Source organism: Heteronotia binoei, chromosome 6 (genome assembly GCF_032191835.1).
Source record: "Heteronotia binoei isolate CCM8104 ecotype False Entrance Well chromosome 6, APGP_CSIRO_Hbin_v1, whole genome shotgun sequence".
Taxonomy (NCBI): Eukaryota; Metazoa; Chordata; class Lepidosauria; order Squamata; family Gekkonidae; genus Heteronotia; species Heteronotia binoei.
Window position 1 is genome coordinate 150,007,235 of NC_083228.1, and position 20,170 is coordinate 150,027,404.

Sequence of the window (20,170 nt, forward strand, 5' to 3'; positions counted from 1 at the left end):
GGGCAGCTTTTTGCATGGGACGAAATGGGCTTGCTTAGAAAAGGTGTCCACCATTACCAAAATCACCGTCCGCCCCTGGGAGGGTGGTAGTTCCACAATAAAGTCCAATGATACTATAGACGATGGCCGTTGGGCCGTAGGAAGGGGTTGTAAGTGTCCCGGTACTTTGCCCCCTCTCCTTTTAGCCATGAGGCAGGTAGGGCATGACCGTACATAATCGGAACACTTATATCGGAAGGATAGGGAGGGAAGGGTTGGAGGTGGGATGGCTCTGTACGTCAGAGAGGATATACGGTCCAGTAAGACTGAGGTCAGAGAATTAGATTCCCTTTTAGAAATGCTTTGGGTTGAAATAGAGGGCCCAAAAGGAAATTTAACTATGGGAGTTTATCGCCCACCAAATCAAAAGAGAGAGGACGATTATAATATGATGGAAGGCTTAAAGATAGCGGCTAAACGTAAAAACTGTGTCGTAATAGGTGATTTTAACTACCCGCAGATTGATTGGGTCAATATGTGTTCTGGTCGAGAGAAAGAGATTGAGTTTCTTGATGCTCTCAATGACTGTGCTATGGAGCAGATGGTCTCAGAACCTACCAGGGGTGGGGCGATCCTGGATTTGGTCCTAAGTAATGCCCAAGACTTGGTGAGAGATGTAAAAGTGATCGCGCCGCTTGGGAGCAGTGACCATAATGTTATTGATTTCACCGTTTGTATAAATAGGGAGTTGCCCAAAAAGACCGCCACAACCACGTTTAATTTTAAAAGGGGTAAATTCTCTGAGATGAGGAGGCATGTGAGGAGGAAACTGAAAGGAAAGGTAAATACGGTCAAAACCCTTGGGGAAGCTTGGACACTATTTAAAACTATAATCCAAGAAGCTCAGATAAAATACATACCACAAGTTAGGAAAGGCACAAACAGGTATAAGAAAAGGCCTGCATGGTTAACAAACAAAGTAATGGAAGCTGTAAAAGGTAAGAAAGACTCCTTTAAACGGTGGAAAACCAGTCCAAGTGAGATTAATGAAAGGGAACACAGGCTGTGGCAAATCAAATGCAAGACTGATCAGGCAGGCAAAGAGGGACTATGAGGAGCATATTGCAAAAAACATAAAGACCAACAATAAATTTTTTTCCAAATATATTAGAAGTAGGAAACCAGCCAGGGAGGCAGTGGGGCCCTTGGATGACCATGGGGTAAAAGGATTACTGAAGGAGGATAGGGAAATGGCTGAGAAGCTGAATGCATTTTTTGCCTCCGTCTTCACTGTGGAAGATGAGAACTTTTTGCCCACCCCTGAACCACTAATGTTGGAAGGGGTGTTGAAAGACCTGAGTCAGATTGAGGTGACAAAAGAGGAGGTCCTACAACTAATAGACAAATTAAAAACTAATAAGTCAGCGGGTCCCGATGGCATACATCCGAGAGTTCTGAAAGAACTCAAAGTTGAACTTGTGGATCTTCTAACAAAAATCTGTAATCTTTCATTGAAATCTGCCTCCGTTCCTGAGGACTGGAAGGTAGCAAATGTCACCCCCATCTTTAAAAAAGGTTCCAGAGGAGACCGGGGAAATTACAGGCCAGTCAGTCTGACTTCAATACCGGGGAAGTTGGTAGAAACCATTATCAAGGACAGAATGAGTAGGCACATTGATGAACACGAGTTATTGAGGAAGACTCAGCATAAGTTCTGTAGGGGAAGATCATGCCTCACTAACCTGATACATTTCTTTGAGGGGGTGAACAAACATGTGGACAAAGGAGACCCAATAGATGTTGTTTACCTTGACTCCCAGAAAGCTTTTGATAAAGTTCCTCATCAAAGGCTCCTTAGAAAGCTTGAGAGTCATGGAGTAAAAGGACAGGTCCTCTTGTGGATCAAAAACTGGCTGAGTAATAGGAAGCAAAGAGGCAGTATAAATGGGCAGTCTTCGCAGTGGAGGACGGTAAGCAGTGGGGTGCCGCAGGGCTCGGTACTGGGTCCCATGCTCTTTAACTTGTTCATAAATGATTTAGAGTTGAGAGTGAGGAGTGAAGTGGCCAAGTTTGCGGATGACACAAAATTGTTCAGGGTGGTGAGAACCAGAGAGGATTGTGAGGAACTCCAAAGGGATCTGTTGAGGCTGGGTGAGTGGGCGTCAACGTGGCAGATGCGGTTCAATGTGGCCAAGTGCAAAGTAATGCACATTGGGGCCAAGAATCCCAGCTACAAATACAAGTTGATGGGGTGTGAACTGGCAGAGACTGACCATGAGAAAGATCTTGGGGTCGTGGTAGATAATTCACTGAAAATGTCAAGACAGTGTGCGTTTACAATAAAAAAGGCCAACGCCATGCTGGGAATTATTAGGAAAGGAATTGAAAACAAATCAGCCAGTATCATAATGCCCCTGTATAAATCGATGGTGCGGTCTCATTTGGAGTACTGTGTGCAGTTCTGGTCGCCGCACCTCAAAAAGGATATTATAGCATTGGAGAAAGTCCAGAAAAGGGCAACTAGAATGATTAAAGGGCTGGAACACCTTCCCTATGAAGAAAGGTTGAAACGCTTAGGGCTCTTTAGCTTGGAGAAACGTCGACTGCGGGGTGACATGATAGAGGTTTACAAGATAATGCATGGGATGGAGAAAGTAGAGAAAGAAATACTTTTCTCCCTTTCTCACAATACAAGAACTCGTGGGCATTCCATGAAATTGCTGAGCAGACAGGTTAAAATGGATAGAAGGAAGTACTTCTTCACCCAAAGGGTGATTAACATGTGGAATTCACTGCCACAGGAGGTGGTGGCAGCCACAAGCATAGCCACCTTCAAGAGGAGGTTAGATAAAAATATGGAGCACAGGTCCATCAGTGGCTATTAGCCACAGTGTGTGTGTGTGTATATATATATATTTGGCCGCTGTGTGACACAGAATGTTGGACTGGATGGGCCATTGGCCTGATCTAACATGGCTTCTCTTATGTTCTTATGTCCTTTTTCATTTGGGGCCACCAAAATTGTCTGTTCACTAAGCGGAGAGTTTTGACATAACCAAAGTGGCCCGAAAGTTTGTTGGTGTGACAGTGCTGCAGGACTTCCAGCCGCAAAGATTTTGGGACATACAATTTCCCCTCGTGATACCAGAAACCCCCCTCTTCTTTCAGCAATCCGTCTGGCCATTCCTCCCCTTCTTTTTTGCCCTCAGTTATCAGTCTATTCCCCCCCCAGGGGTCAGGCCGCTTGGGGGTCGCCTTCGACCGGGTTTGCACTGCCCCGGCTACTGCTCCGGGGGGTATTAGAGAGTCTATTACTTCCTCCCATTGGCCGAACTGCGGAGACCAGCCAGGCTAGGGGGGACGACGCACATACAGGAGCTGTTCATCACCCCGAGGGCGTGGTACCGATACTGTGCTTAGTAGGTCTTTAATCAGGGGGATCGGGTAGGCGTTGGACATCTACCGTGACTCCCATCAACATGTATTTATAATTAGGATTTTTGGCTCCAGTGTGCATTACTTTGCACTTGGCCACATTGAACCTCATTTCACATGTTGACTCTCACTAATCCAGACTGACCAGATCCCTCTGGAGTGCCTCACAATCTTCCCTGGTTCTTGCTGCCCGGAACAAATTAGTGTAATTCACAAACTTAGCCACTGCACTGCTTACTCCCAACACCGAATCCGTAATGGAGAAGTTAAAAAGCACCAGACCTCGGACTGAGCCCTGCGGTCCCCCACTGCTTACCGCTCCCCACTCTGGAAACTCCCCATTTAGACTCACTCTCTGTCTCCTCTTAATTAACTCATTTTTAATCCGCAAGAGGCCTCATTGGCCAATGAGTGAGCAGAAGGAGGCTGTAGACGGCCCTGGACTGATCCGGCAGGGCTCTTCTGGTGTTTTTATGAATGCCCTCACCTCTGCCTGGCATGGGAGTGGGCAGTGCTCCACTCATTTGCACCCTTGGCAGTCGCACAGATGCTCTGCCCTCTGGGATGCCCAATGCTCTGCACAGGCCCCAGCCTCTGGCCTTTGAGACGGCTGGGCTTGTGGTTTCTCTGGGTGGGGCAGCAGCAGCAAGACCCGCAGATGGTTTCCCCCTGTCAACTCTTTCTACAGCTCTGCCCTTCCTCTTGCAAAAGCGAGACACCACCATCGCTCAGCCACCACAAGGGGGATCTTGCTCGGATGACCTGGGGCTCCAGACTGCCAGGCCTGGGTTCAAGGGCCCTGAGAGGCCAGGCTGATTTCTAGCAGCTGCGTCATGGCTGGAGATGGAGCTCCTGAGACAGTGGGAAGGCCCTGCTCAGAGCAACCGTCTCAGTTGTGGCTTTCGAGGCATCAGGGAGATAGCAGGACCCTCCCCCAGTTAGGTTCGAAAGACACACAGGGGAGACCCCCTAGGGCCATCTGGGGCCAGGAGAAGCTCCGCCTCCAGAGGCAGCCTCCGGGTTCAGGCCTTGACCTTTCCTCTGGGTGGGGCAATGCTTTGGGTGCTGCTGGGATGAGGGTGCTCTGAGCCAGCAGGGCTCTTCTGGTGTCCAGAACGGTTTGGCCTGCCAGCAATTGCCTCCACGCCACACAAGCTGCAGCACTGATTCGCACTGTGGGGATGTCACCCAGAGGCCATGCCATGCCATGTGAGGCTAGTTTGCTTTTTCTCTTTGAGCAGATTGTAAGCCGTGTTTAGACCTTCGAAAACAGCGAGAAGAGCCAAAATGCAGGGAACAGCTGAGTCTGCTTAAGGATGCAGAGTATTAAAATAAAACCCCTAATTCAGTCCAGATTTTGCTCTGTGTAAACTATGCAGAGCAGGGCAGGAGAGGCATCCCTGGGGCTTCAGGCAATGTGCTTTTCATCAGCAAGTACTACTTGGGCTCCCTCCTTCCTGGACAATGTTGTCCCCTGGAGTCTCTCTTGGGCCAAAGACAGAGGAGGAGACAGCAGCAGCCTCCCTCCCCTCTGCCTCCAGAGCATCAGATGCCCCTGAGCTGCCTCTCTGCAAGAGGAGAGATTTTGCGGCTGAGGAGGGGAGCGGCCCTAAAGGACAGCCTCGTCCCCCCCACCACCACCCAGCCTCAGGCCTTGCCGGAACCCTTCCCTCTGGGCCCCCAGATCTCAGAGAGCCCCCAAGCCCAGGGTGAGGCTGGGGGCACTGGAGGGGCAATGAACGCAAAGCAGTTGTGGGGGGGGGGAGCTCTCTGGAGAGGTTGCTTCCAGCTGGAGATAGTCCCTCTCCAGAGTGGCCTCAGAGAGTGCCCTGAGAGAGTCACACCCAGGCTTCGCATTGTCCTCCAGCCAGGCCTTTTGCCTCGCTTTGCTGTTGTAATGGGCGCCAGGTCACACCCCCGTGGTGACCCCCGCAGGATGCTCAAGGCAGGAGATGTGCAGAGATCCACCGGGTGGCCATTGGCTGCCTCTGCGTCGCGACCCTGGGTGGTCTCCCCTCCAGCCCTGCTGAGCCCCCAGACCCAATGTGGCCGGGCTGCCCTGGGCCACGCAGCTGCCACTGCTTCTCAGCATATCCTTCTAGCAGCCCCTGGGCCAGTGCTCCTCCACTAGCATAACTGCTCTCCTATTGAGTTGATTTTTGCAGTCTGTGGCTAGTCAACTGGCCTTTTTTGTTCACCCTGCCAAGGTCCTTCCCCCTCAGCCTCATCCCCAGCAGTGGGAGGAGTCCGCTTTGGGCTCCGGGGCTGACTTGGCCTGTGCTGCCCTTTGGAGTTCTCCCTCTTGCCTCAGGAAGCCCAGTCGGGTGCCAAACGGCAGCTGTGGGAGGACAGAGGCCGGCCAGTTCGCCCCGGAGCCAGCTAGCGTCTTGCTAGGCAGTGTCCGCCACCCCTCGGGTCTGGGAAGGAAGAGCCTGCAGAAGGATGTCCGCCCTTGACCGGAAGCCAGAGGGGGCCAGCCAGGACAAGGCCCCGCGCTGCTCCTGAGTGTGGGAGTCTTGAGTCCAGAGCAGTGATGCTGCGCCCCCCAGCTGCAGGTGGAGCCCGGGGAGTCCTGGCTGGCTCGTCAGGCCCAGGGAGAACATCTCGTTATGCTTTAAAATTCCATTAACATGCCAAATATTTTATGTCCTAACTAAATAAAATGCATCCTTTCTATCTCAGGAGCGTAGGTGTGGTAGGAAAGTATCTGCATATAATTACACTTTAAAGATTTCTCTTCCTTCCCATGGCTGGGTGTTCCCCAGACATCTTACCCGCTAGCCCCTGCTCCACAGCAGGAAACCCCTTCTGGCAGGGGGAGGCCCCCTCCTCCCCCCCAGGCAGCCTCCAGGATTCAGTGGGCCCAGGAGCAGAAAGGGGGGCGACCCTGGAGTGCTGCTGACAGTGTGGGAATCCTGCCAAATGCCCCCCCCCCCAGGATGAGGCAAACGGGAGGGTTGACACACACGCCCGGCCCTGCGTGCTCCCCGCCTCTCGCAGACCACCTTCTCTGCCAAGGGACCTCTCAAAAGCTCCTCTCTGGAAGTCTTGCTGGTCCCCAAAGGGCTCCAGGAGTCACAGCGAGCCATTTTTTCAATGTTTCTTAACGACTGGATTGTCTCTGCTTTATTTCAACTAATATTTTGGTGTGCTTTTGAAAACATTGGTCCTTTGAACCAGAGAAGTCCCCCCCTTCCGTTGGGCCTTGTTTGCCCCTTTCCTCGCACCCGCTTGGTGCTTCTGTTGTGCTGACCTGAGATTTCCTCACAGCCTCCCCTTTTAACTACTTCTTGCTCTGGAGCTTCCCCTCCTCCCAAAATAGCCTCCGAGTTGACTTGCGCAAGTGGATCGTGGCCGGGCGCTGCCATTTCAGGCCTGGGCGGAAATGAGTGGGCAGCTGAGGGAGGACAGAGAAAAGGGGCAACCTCTTCACGTTTTTATTTCAAATAGTTTATAGCATAAAAACTGATTTTACAAGGCTATTTACAATGTACAATTATTACACAAAATGCTTTTTTTTACAACCAGGTACCATTATGAAGCAGCCAACCGCATTCTCTTCTCAGAAGCAGACACCCCACCCCCTTGAATCGAAACCAAGCGGAGGCGGCCCGGCCTTGTCCAGCCAGAGATGGAGATGGAATCGCATTCAGTATCCAGTCGTTTTAAAAAAACACCTGCTTGATATGGCATAAAAATAAACACATCTGCGATGTCAAAGCGAAGAGCCAGATTTTTAGCATTCAGACCTTTAAGGGACAAAGTCATGAAACTCTTTCAAAACCTGTGAGGATCAGGGGGAGACTGAAGGGGCAGCGGTGCAGTGGTGAGGCAGAGAGCCCTTCATCTCTTGCGCGGGACCCTCAGAAGATGGGGAAATGCAGCGGACCACCTCTGGCAATTGGAACAGTCTTCATAAACGCTCCCCAACAACAGCAACAAAATAAATTAACAAAAACTAAGTGCAATTTGCAGAGCTGGGAAAAGTACAGAGGAGGGCAACCAAGATGGCTCCCTAGGAGGGAAGGCTGAAGAGTCTGGGACTTTTCAGCTTAGAAAAGAGGCAACTAAGAATTGCAGATTTATACGCCACCCTTCTCTCTGAATCAGAGACTCAGAGCGGCTCACAATCTCCTTTATCTTCTCCCCCCACAACAGACACCCTGTGAGGTGGGGGCAGATTTATACCCCACCCTTCTCCCTGGATCAGAGACTCTGAGTGGCTCACAATCTCCTTTATCTTCTCCCTCCACAACACACACTCTGTGAGGTGAGTGGGGCTGAGAGAGCTCTGACAGAAGCTGCCCTTTCAAGGACAGCTCTGCGAGAGCTATGGCTGACCCAAGGCCATTCCAGCAGGTGCAAGTGGAGGAGTGGGGAATCAAACCGGGTTCTTCCAGATAAGAGTCCACACACTTAATCACTACACCAAACTGGCTCTATACTAAGAGGGAGGGGGTGAGAGAGGTTTATAAAATTATGCATGGAGCAGAGAGCGCTGATGAAAAGAAATCTTTCTCCCTCTCCCAAAATACTAGAACTCGAGGGGGGCATCCAATGAAGCTGGCGGACAGCAGGTTCAGGACAGAGAAAATGAGCTGCACCTTTGCACAGAGAATGATTAAAATGTGGGCTTTGCCACCCGAGAACATCCTGACGGCTGCAGGAATAACCCTGTCAATGGCTGCTAGGCATGGTGGCTGAGGGGAACCTCCACGTTGGGAGGCGTGAATCCTCTGAATCCCAGGGCCGGGAGGCAACATCAGGGGAAGACCTCAGCCTCTCTGCCCCGTCGTTGGCTGTCCAGAGGAAATGGCTGGTCACTGTGTGAGCAGGAGGCTGGAGCAGATCTAATCCAGGTTCTTCCGAGGTTCTCTATCCACTTTCCTCATCTCATGCATAACTTTATAAACCTCGACCATTTCTTCCACTTGGCCTGCGTGTGAGAAAGGAAGGATGCCGGATTGGGTGGCCCATTGGTCTGATCCAGCAGGGCTCTTCTTGTGCCGTTGTGAGGAAATCAACATCTCTGCCACTTTCTGAGGCAGGACATGGACAGCAGACCCCCCCCCCCCGCAGTGAGGCCCCTTCTGCTTGCCCTGGTTGGTGGGGCCAGGCACTTGTGGGGGCTCCGTCTGCCTGGGTTGGGGCAGGGGGTTGAGCATGTGCCCCCCCACTACAGCTCCAGGCAAGCAGGGGGCACCTGAGTGTCCCAGACTCACCACTCACGGTCCAGGACAGAAAGCAGAGAGGAGGGGACACTTCATTTAAAAGACTTGGTTGTTTATTTCAAGAGTTTTTTAAAAAGTTAACACATCATTTCACAGCAGCAGCAGCTCTGGGGGGGGGGGAGGCAGCAAGAGTAAGCAGCCCCCCCCGAGCGACTCCGAGGCCTCCCGGCTGCATAGTTAGCAAATAACTTAATGAGGAGCCCTAAATGCAGGGCCAAGCTGGACTTTTCTACAGCCAAGCACCTGGCATTTGCACCCAATCGCTCTCCTGCCCTGAATTCATGCTTCCCCCTCCCCAAAAAAGAAACCCCCGTCTTTTAAAATTAAATTATAGAAACCGCACCCCCCCCCCAACAAATTAGTCCAGGAATTTCAGGGGCAGTATTTCAGACGGAGGCCGCGTTACTCCCCCTTCCCGATGCAATGTTCACAAGATGCGTTAAAAACCCACAGCCCTTCCTCTGTGCCACGGCTTCGCTCAGTTGCTGGAAAGCAGGCAGGAGGCAGGGAGAGGAGGGGAAAGGCACGTGGGACCAAAGCCCCCTTTGCCCCTGCCCAGAGCACGAAGCACACCCCGTGCCCAGGCAGCCCAACCAGGCGCTGGGGAGTCACAGTGCCCAGGTCACAGGCGCAGAGCTACAAGGGAGTCTTTCCCCCACTCCCTGTTAGCATCACCTGAATGTGAAAGGCAGCTGCCCCCCCAGCCTCCTGCCTCCCCCGCCCCGCACTGCCAGTCGTCTCCAGGAAAGGTCACTGGGCAACACCCCTCCACACACCTCAGGTGATCCCCAGAAGCCCCGGCAGTCCTCTGCAAGCTGAACCGTTCTGCAGCTCTGGCCTCACAAGGGCTGGGTCAGTCACTGGGCCAGAACCAAAGCAGTCTTGACCCCCCCTCCCCCCCCGGAAGGAAAGAAGGCAGAACCAAGAGAGTCAGGTGCCTCCCGTGGGGGTTTCCTGGCTCTTCCCGCCTCCAAGTGCAGGCAGTGGCCCCCCGGGGGCCTGTGAGGGAAGCCTCCTCAGAAAAGCCACACTGCCAGAGGCCGTCAGTTGAAGGGCAGCAGGGGGGGTGTCCCTCTTCGCCCTTGGGGGGCGCAGAGCAGGTCCCTCACAGAGCCCGGCCGGCTGCAAGGAACCTTCGTTCAAGGGGAGGGGAGACCAGGTGCTTCCCCCCCCCCCCCCGCCTGGGCCTGAGGCAGAAGGTGAGGGGCTCCCTGGTTCAGCTGGGCTCTCATGAGGCAGCCGTGGCCTAAAGGCATGCTGGCTCCCAGCTCAATGTGGGCAAGGAGCAGGGAGAGCAGAGCACCCTCTCGGCAACCCCAAGAGACAGACAGCATTTGTGCCCATAAACCCAGCGGCCTGCATTCCCCCATCCCCCAAAAGACGCTGCCCTCAGAACAGACGTTTGGGGCCCTCCAGGGCAGCCTGGGCGCAGAACGGAGGAAACTGGTTGGGGAAAGACGCTTCGCGTCAACAGGAAATGAGTCTCCTCCCCCTCCCGGGAGAGTGTCAGAGAGTCCAAGGCCGACGCGCTCAGCAGGCTGTGACGTCCCTGAAGGCGGAGGGGTGGGGTGGGCTGGCCATCCGATGCTACGTGAGGGTGACGACGCAGCAGGAGCCATTCTCGTGGACGGGGGCTTTGGCTTCAGTGGTGGTGCTGGGCTTGGGTGGCCAGTCGGGGTCCACCAGCAGCTCCTGGGCCAGGTGTGCGTACTTGGCCTTGGGGGGCCCCTTCCGGAAGCCGAGCAGAGCGGGCAGGCTGCACCTCTGCCAGCCCTCCAGTGCCTCCTGTGGAAAGGGCAGAGAGAACGGAGAGGGTGAGGCCCCCCCCCCAGGGAACGCCACAGCTCACGGCATCTGCCGGCCGCTCTAATCCACTGCCATGGCCTGTGTCCTGGGGCGGGGGGCTCGGGGGGCAACCCCACACTGCTCTGGGAACAGGCAGGAGGACGCAAGGCCGACTCATCCATGAGGCCCAGGGCACGCAATACTTTTAGGGAACCATGAAAACGTTTTGATTTCTTTTTAAATTAGAAGGAGTGAAAAAGAAAATATTTTAGTTTTTTTTCTCACATCAGGGGGAAAAAAGAAATGTTTAGGGCCCACAAAAATCTATTAAATTTTTCCCTAAAACAGGAAAAAATGTTGAGGTAGTTGACGTTATTTCAAAAATAATTTTAATATTGATATTACTATGGCGGGAGGGGCCCGTGACCTGGGACCCTCCCCCTCCCCCCCGAAGTCATCTTGTGGCCCTGGGAGCGGAGAAGTGTGGAGCGTGGTGCCTTCACCACATAGCTGCTGGAGCGCCTGGACTCTGCACAAAAGCCGTCGGGTGTCACTGGCTGGCCCCCCTCCCGCATGGAAGTGCACCTGCCGGGCGGGGGGAATGGGGGGGGGTCTTGGGCAGCCACCTTCTGCTACCTGCCTGTGGCCAGAGGGGATCTTAGAAGCCATCTAGTTCTCCTCCCCAGTTAAAAGCAGGAAATCCCAAACTGGGCTACCCCCAACATACGCCCCTCCAAACTATTCCACAGCAGCTGCTGCTGGGGGGGGGGATGGGGGTGTAAATGACAGACCAGAACTTCAGCGCTGCAAGACACGGAAAGGGTCCCCTCCCTCACGCAGCTCCAGTCCGCTGCTCTCTCCCATCAGTCTTACCTGCCTCACGGAGCTGTGGCCACACTCAGAGCTTCCAGGGACAAGACACCCCTCTCCCCTCCCATCACTACCAACAGGGCTCTGGTGGGCTTTGAAACCTTGTCTGGGGGGGCACCAGCAGCATCTCCCTCCCCTGGGGGGACAGACCTCAGCTCCACCCTCCAGGCCTCCCGCCACACGACACGTCCCGTGCTCGACCGGCGTTCCAACCTGTGGTGGGTGGGAGGAGGGCAGGCGGAAATCCCCTCGCTTCTCCTGGCTGAAGAGGACTTTCCAGAGCAGCGTGTCAAGGAGGGCATTCTGTGGGGGCCGGCAGGGAGCAGGAGATGAAGAAGACCGGGGTCAGCACTTTGCAAGCAGAAGCAACGGGGGGTGGGGGCAACCCTGCACAGGAGGGAGCTGTGGGGAGGCTTTGGCAAACAAAGAGTTCACTGGCAGGGAGGCCTGGGCTGGGCTGGGCAGGGCAGAAGGGGGGGCATGTGTGTGCGTGTGTGCGTGAGTGAGTGTTTCACAAGCACTGTGGAAGCTGCAGCTGCACATTTTCAGGCTAGTAAATTTTGATCCAGTGGTTCTGTATTTATTGCTTGAGCCCAGATGAAAAGCAGGGAACAAACTGTTTGAATAACAGATAAAATTAACCTCCAGGCCACTGCAAAGGCTCTGGGATTTAGGATTGTTCATGAACCATTTTGCAGGTCTCCCTGGTTAGTCCCACAGGACTTCCTCCTCCCACAGTGTTCGCGAAAGCAGCATCAGTCAACAAGCCCCTTCCCACTCCTGCCAACCCCACCCCCCACTAGAGCCTGGGACAGAGGACCACCCCATTCCTTCAAAGCCCCCTCTCCAAATCAGAGATCACTGGAGTTGGACACAGTTGCCAAGGAGGCCGCAGCTCTGCAGCTGCCTGAGAAGAAGGGCAGGACCTTGCACAGTGCGGAGAAGGCAGCATCTCCAGACCGGCAGCCTTCACCCCCCACCCCCCACCTCTTTCTAGGCTTCATGGCTGCTGCTGAAGACCCCTGAGATTGGAGCGGGCAGCCTGTAGTGTCCGGCCCCCCTCAAAGACTCACAGAAGCAGAGCAACATTTTGCACATAATAAATGCTGAGGAAGAGCTGCACAAAAGAACAGAGCTCTGCTTCGCCAACACAGCTAAACCCGGGGGGGGGGGGTTCCTTGCTGGGGAACGCCAATGAGAAAGGGCCTCTGTCCCCAGGCCACTGCAAAATGTCGCCTTGGAACGATGCAAAATTACAGACCCTGTCAGCACCATTACAAGGTGAAGCAGGAGAAGGCTGGTGACCCACCCCGCCCCCCCGCCATAACTCACCTCCACCAGGAGGGACACCACCGCGTTGAGGATGACGATGATGAGCAGCGCCACCCGCCACTGGAAGGGCACGCACACCAGCTGCAAAAGAAGGCCCCGCAGGTGAGCAGAGCATCCCCCCACACGCCAGGGGCTGGTGGCCCAGGGGGTGACCCCACAGAGCTGAGCGGGAGGCCTGACTGCGCAGCCACCTCCAGCATCAGCCCTCCAGACAAAGCCCCACCCCGGGGGAAAGAACAAGGGGAACCACACCCAGAAAGAGGCACCCCCCCCTTCTGCCTCCTGCCCCTCGTCCTTATGAGGCAGACCTCGTTCCTCACACGGGGAGAAGGAAGGAACCTCTCGCAGGAACAAGGCACAAGCACATCCCGTGCAAACCCCACATTTTTAATCCCCACGGAGAACGAGGTAACAGCTGCTGAAATGCAATTCAAAATACACCGAGAAGGGCTCAACAACCGGAGCTTCCTGAAAGCAGACCAGAGGGGCGTGGCCCTCAAACTCCCATTGTGACAAGCAGAGAGGCATTGGAGGGACTCTCCTCCCAGACAGTCTGGGCTGCAGTTCCAAACACGGCATCATTTCTGGCCCCTTCCCAGGGCACTGGGAAAGAAGCAGGCAAGCTAAAGAAGAATTCTGCACAAAAGATCTACCAAGAGAGGCCATACACACTCCGCTGTCTTCACAGCACAACTCTGTGGGCAACTTCTACACACGCACACACCAACCCTGCTGAACTGGACTTCTCTGCAAACTCAGAACTTTCAAAGTCCACAGAAGCCAAGGAGGCAAAGAGGTCCAGGAAACATCCCATTGTGGCATGAGAATATTCCGCCCTCAGATCCATCCCTCTGTTCTGAAGTCCACACACCGCAAATAATGGCCAGGGTCATTCTAGATTAACTACATTCCAGTCCACTATCACCTTAGAGATTAGAGAACAAGACTTGTAGAGTATTTCAGAACCTATAAACATAAGAGAAGCCCTGTTGGATCAGGCCAACGGCCCCTCCAGTCCAACACTCTGTGTCACATAAGAACATAAGAGAAGCCATGTTGGATCAGGCCAAGGGCCCATCCAGTCCAACACTCTGTGTCACATAAGAACATAAGAGAAGCCATGTTGGATCAGGCCAATGGCCCATCCAGTACAACACTCTGTGTCACATAAGAACATAAGAGAAGCCATGTTGGATCAGGCCAGTGGCCCATCCAGTCCAACACTCTGTGTCACATAAGAACATAAGAGAAGCCCTGTTGGATCAGGCCAATGGCCCATCCAGTCCAACACTCTGTGTCACATAAGAACATAAGAGAAGCCATGTTGGATCAGGCCAGTGGCCCATCCAGTCCAACACTCTGTGTCACATAAGAACATAAGAGAAGCCATGTTGGATCAGGCCAGTGGCCCATCCAGTCCATCACTGTGTGTCAAATAAGAACATAAGAGAAGCCCTGTTGGATCAGGCCAACAGCCCCTCCAGTGCAACACTCTGTGTCACATAAGAACATAAGAGAAGCCATGTTGGATCAGGCCAGTGGCCCATCCAGTCCATCACTCTGTGTCACACAATGCCCCCCCAAAAAACCCAGGTGCCATCAGGAGGTCCATCACTGGGGCCAGGACATCAGAAGCCCCCCCCTCCACTGTTACCCCCTCCTCCAAGCACCAAGAATACAGAGCATCACTGTCCAAGACATGAGAACATAAGAGAAGCCATGTTGGATCAGACCAATGGCCCATCCAGTCCAACACTCTGTGTCTCATAAGAACATAAGAGAAGCTCTGTTGGATCAGGCCAATGGCCCCACCAGTCCATCACTCTGTGTCACACAGTGCTCAAAAAAAACCCAGGTGCCATCAGGAGGTCCATCAGTGGGGCCATGACACCAGAATCCCCCTCATTGTTGCCCCCTCCCCCAAGCACCAAGAATACAGAGCATCACTTCCCCAGACATAAGAACATCAGAGAAGCCATGTTGGGTCAGGACAATGGCACATCCAATCCAACACTCTGTGTCACATAAGAGAAGCCCTGTTGGATCAGGCCAATGGCCCATCCAGTCCAACAATCTGTGTCACATAAAAAAATAAGAGAAGCCATGTTGGATCAGGCCAATGGCCCATCCAGTCCAACACTCTATGTCACATAAGAACATAAGAGAAGCCCTGTTGGATCAGGCCAGTGGCCCATCCAGTCCAACACTCTGTGTCACATAAGAGAAGCCCTGTTGGATCAGGCCAATGGCCCATCCAGTCCAACACTCTGTGTCACATAAGAGAAGCCCTGTTGGATCAGGCCAATGGTCCATCCAGTCCAACAATCTGTGTCACATAAACAAATAAGAGAAGCCATGTTCGATCAGGCCAATGGCCCATCCAGTCCAACACTCTATGTCACATAAGAACATAAGAGAAGCCCTGTTGGATCAGGCCAGTGGCCCATCCAGTCCAACACTCTGTGTCACATAAGAACATAAGAGAAGCCATGTTGGATCAAGCCAATGGCCCATCCAGTCCAACACTCTGTGTCACAGAAGAACATAAGAGAAGCCCTGTTGGATCAGGCCAAAAGCCCCTCCAGTCCATCACTCTGTGTCACACAGTGCTAAAAAAAAACCCCAATTGCCACCAGGAGGTCCATCAGTGGGGCCAGGACACCGGAATCCCCCCCACTGTTGCCCCCTCCCCCAAGAATACAGAGCTTCACTTCCCTAGACATAAGAACATCAGAGAAGCCATGTTGGATCAGGCCAATGGCCCATCCAGCCCAACACTCTGTGCCACATAAGAACATAAGAGAAGCCATGTTGGATCAGGCCAGTGGCCCATCCAGTCCAACACTCTGTGTCACATAAGAACATAAGAGAAGCCATGTTGGATCAGGCCAGTGGCCCATCCAGTCCATCACTCTGTGTCACACAATGCCCCAAAAAACCCCAGGTGCCATCAGGAGGTCCATCAGTGGGGCCACGACACCAGAAGCCTCCCCCCTCCACTGTTGCCCCCTCCTCCAAGCACCAAGAATACAGAGCATCACTGTCCCAGACATGAGAACATAAGAGAAGCCATGTTGGATCAGGCCAATGGCCCATCCAGTCCAACACTCTGTGTCTCATAAGAACATAAGAGAAGCCCTGTTGGATTAGGCCAACGGCCCCTCCAGTCCATCACTCTGTGTCACACAGTGCTCAACAAAACCCCAGGTGCCATCAGGAGGTCCATCAGTGGGGCCAGGGCACCAGAATCCCCCCCACTGTTGCCACCTCCCCCAAGCACCAAGAATACATAGCATCACTTTCCTAGACATAAGAACATCAAAGAAGCCATGTTGGGTCAGGCCAATGGCACATCCAGTCCAACACTCTGTGTCACATAAGAGAATCCGTGTTGGATCAAGCCAATGGCCCATCCAGTCCAACAATCTGTGTCACATAAGAGAAGCCCTGTTGGATCAGGCCAGTGGCCCATCCAGTCCAACACTCTGTGTCACATAAGAGAAGCCCTATTGGATCAGGCCAATGGCCCATCCAGTCCAACAATCTGTGTCACATAAAAAAATAAGAGAAGCCATGTTGGATCAGGCCAATGGCCCATCCAGTCCAATACTCTGTGTCACATAAGAACATAAGAGAAGCCCTGTTGGATCAGGCCAGTGGCCCATCCAGTCCAACACTCTGTGTCACATAAGAGAAGCCCTATTGGATCAGGACAATGGCCCATCCAGTCCAACAATCTGTGTCACATAAGAACATAAGAGTAGCCATGTTGGATCAAGCCAATGGCCCATCCAGTCCAACACTCTGTGTCACAGAAGAACATAAGAGAAGCCCTGTTGGATCAGGCCAACAGCCCCTCCAGTCCATCACTCTGTGTCACACAGTGCTCAAAAAAAACCCCAGTTGCCATCAGGAGGTCCATCAGTGGGGCCAGGACACCAGAATCCCCCCCACTGTTGCCCCCTCCCCCAAGCACCAAGAATACAGAGCATCACTTCCCTAGACATAAGAACATAAGAGAAGCCCTGTTGGATCAAGCCAATGGCCCATCCAGTCCAACACTCTGTGTCACATAAGAACATAAGAGAAGCCATGTTGGATCAGGCCAGTGGCCCATCCAGTCCATCACTCTGTGTCACACAATGCCCAAAAAAACCCCAGGTGCCATCAGGAGGTCCATCAGTGGGGCCATGACACCAGAAGCCCCCCCCTCCACTGTTGCCCCCTCCTCCAAGCACCAAGAATACAGAGCATCACTGTCCCAGACATGAGAACATAAGAGAAGCCATGTTGGATCAGGCCAATAGCCCATCCAGTCCAACACTCTATGTCACATAAGAACATAAGAGAAGCCCTGTTGGATCAGGCCAGTGGCCCATCCACTCCAACACTCTGTGTCACATAAGAGAAGCCCTGTTGGATCAGGCCAATGGCCCATCCAGTCCAACACTCTGTGTCACATAAGAACATAAGAGAAGCCATGTTGGATCAAGCCAATGGCCCCTGCAGTCCAACTCTCTGTGTCACAGAAGAACATAAGAGAAGCCCTGTTGGATCAGGCCAACAGCCCCTCCAGTCCATCACTCTGTGTCACACAGTGCTCAAAAAAAACCCCAGTTGCCACCAGGAGGTCCATCAGTGGGGCCAGAACACCAGAATACCCCCCACTGTTGCCCCCTCCCCCAAGCACCAAGAATACAGAGCATCACTTCCCTAGACATAAGAACATCAGAGAAGCCATATTGGATCAGGCCAATGGCCCATCCAGTCCAACACTCTGTGTCACATAAGAGAAGCCCTGTTGGATCAAGCCAATGGCCCATCCAGTCCAACACTCTGTGTCACATAAGAACATAAGAGAAGCCATGTTGGATCAGGCCAGTGGCCCATCCAGTCCATCACTCTGTGTCATACAATGCCCCCCCAAAAACCCAGGTGCCATCAGGAGGTCCATCAGTGGGGCCACGACACCAGAAGCCCCCCCCCTCCACTGTTGCCCCCTCCTCCAAGCACCAAGAATACAGAGCATCACTGTCCCAGACATGAGAACATAAGAGAAGCCATGTTGGATCAGGCCAATGGCCCATCCAGTCCAACACTCTGTGTCTCATAAGAACATAAGAGAAGCCCTGTTGGATTAGGCCAACGGCCCCTCCAGTCCATCACTCTGTGTCACACAGTGCTCAACAAAACCCCAGGTGCCATCAGGAGGTCCATCAGTGGGGCCAGGACACCAGAATCCCCCCCACTGTTGCCCCCTCCCCCAAGCACCAAGAATACAGAGCATCACTTTCCCAGACATAAGAACATCAAAGAAGCCATGTTGGGTCAGGCCAATGGCCCATCCAGTCCAACACTCAGTGTCACAGAAGAACATAAGAGAAGCCCTGTTGGATCAGGCCAACAGCCCCTCCAGTCCATCACTCTGTGTCACACAGTGCTCAAAAAAAACCCCAGTTGCCATCAGGAGGTCCATCAGTGGGGCCAGGACACCAGAATCCCCCCCCACTGTTGCCCCCTCCCCCAAGCACCAAGAATACAGAGCATCACTTCCCTAGACATAAGAACATAAGAGAAGCCCTGTTGGATCAAGCCAATGGCCCATCCAGTCCAACACTCTGTGTCACATAAGAACATAAGAGAAGCCATGTTGGATTAGGCCAGTGGCCCCTCCAGTCCATCACTCTGTGTCACACAGTGCTCAAAAAAACCCCAGGTGCCATTAGGAGGTCCATCAGTGGGGCCAGGACACCAGAAGCCCCCCCCTCCACTGTTGCCCCCTCCTCCAAGCACCAAGAATACAGAGCCTCACTGCCCCAGACATAAGAACATCAGAGAAGCCCTGTTGGATCAGGCCAATGGCCCCTCCAGTCCAACACTCTGTGTCTCATAAGAACATCAGAGAAGCCCTGTTGGATCAGGCCAATGGCCCCTCCAGTCCAACACTCTGTGTCACATAAGAACATAAGAGAAGCCATGTTGAATCAGGCCAATAGCCGCTCCAGTCCAACACTCTGTGTCACATAAGAGAAGCCCTGTTGGATCAGGCCAATGGCCCCTCCAGTCCAACACTCTGTGTCACATAAGAACATAAGAGAAGCCCTGTTGGATCAGGCCAATGGCCCATCCAGTCCAACACTCTGTGTCACAGAAGAACATAAGAGAAGCCCTGTTGGATCAGACCAATGGACCATTCAGTCTAACACTCTGTGTCACAGAAGAACATAAGAGAAGCCCTGTTGGATCAGACCAATGGACCATCCAGTCTAACACTCTGCGTCACATAAAATCAGAGAAGCCCTGTTGGATCAGGCCAGTGGCCCATCCAGTCCAACACTCTGTGTCTCATAAGAACATAAGAGAAGCCCTGTTGGATTAGGCCAACGGCCCCTCCAGTCCATCACTCTGTGTCACACAGTGCTCAACAAAACCCCAGGTGCCATCAGGAGGTCCATCAGTGGGGCCAGGGCACCAGAATCCCCCCCACTGTTGCCACCTCCCCCAAGCACCAAGAATACATAGCATCACTTTCCTAGACATAAGAACATCAAAGAAGCCATGTTGGGTCAGGCCAATGGCACATCCAGTCCAACACTCTGTGTCACATAAGAGAATCCGTGTTGGATCAAGCCAATGGCCCATCCAGTCCAACAATCTGTGTCACATAAGAGAAGCCCTGTTGGATCAGGCCAGTGGCCCATCCAGTCCAACACTCTGTGTCACATAAGAGAAGCCCTATTGGATCAGGCCAATGGCCCATCCAGTCCAACAATCTGTGTCACATAAAAAAATAAGAGAAGCCATGTTGGATCAGGCCAATGGCCCATCCAGTCCAATACTCTGTGTCACATAAGAACATAAGAGAAGCCCTGTTGGATCAGGCCAGTGGCCCATCCAGTCCAACACTCTGTGTCACATAAGAGAAGCCCTATTGGATCAGGACAATGGCCCATCCAGTCCAACAATCTGTGTCACATAAGAACATAAGAGTAGCCATGTTGGATCAAGCCAATGGCCCATCCAGTCCAACACTCTGTGTCACAGAAGAACATAAGAGAAGCCCTGTTGGATCAGGCCAACAGCCCCTCCAGTCCATCACTCTGTGTCACACAGTGCTCAAAAAAAACCCCAGTTGCCATCAGGAGGTCCATCAGTGGGGCCAGGACACCAGAATCCCCCCCACTGTTGCCCCCTCCCCCAAGCACCAAGAATACAGAGCATCACTTCCCTAGACATAAGAACATAAGAGAAGCCCTGTTGGATCAAGCCAATGGCCCATCCAGTCCAACACTCTGTGTCACATAAGAACATAAGAGAAGCCATGTTGGATCAGGCCAGTGGCCCATCCAGTCCATCACTCTGTGTCACACAATGCCCAAAAAAACCCCAGGTGCCATCAGGAGGTCCATCAGTGGGGCCATGACACCAGAAGCCCCCCCCTCCACTGTTGCCCCCTCCTCCAAGCACCAAGAATACAGAGCATCACTGTCCCAGACATGAGAACATAAGAGAAGCCATGTTGGATCAGGCCAATAGCC

General features: G+C 53.1%; 1 protein-coding gene across 1 annotated transcript in view; it reads right to left on the reverse strand.

Annotated features, from left to right (window-relative positions):
* Positions 1-10,211: 10,211 nt before the first annotated feature.
* ATP13A3 (ATPase 13A3) overlaps positions 10,212-20,170 on the reverse strand; it is a 53,302-nt gene continuing 43,343 nt past the window's right edge. The window contains exons 30-32 of the mRNA XM_060242871.1: positions 12,633-12,713; positions 11,514-11,603; positions 10,212-10,430 (exon numbers count right to left, since the gene is read on the reverse strand). Coding sequence (XP_060098854.1) covers positions 10,233-10,430; positions 11,514-11,603; positions 12,633-12,713 — 369 coding nt within the window. The 3' untranslated portion in view covers positions 10,212-10,232. The remainder of the gene's footprint in view (positions 10,431-11,513; positions 11,604-12,632; positions 12,714-20,170) is intronic.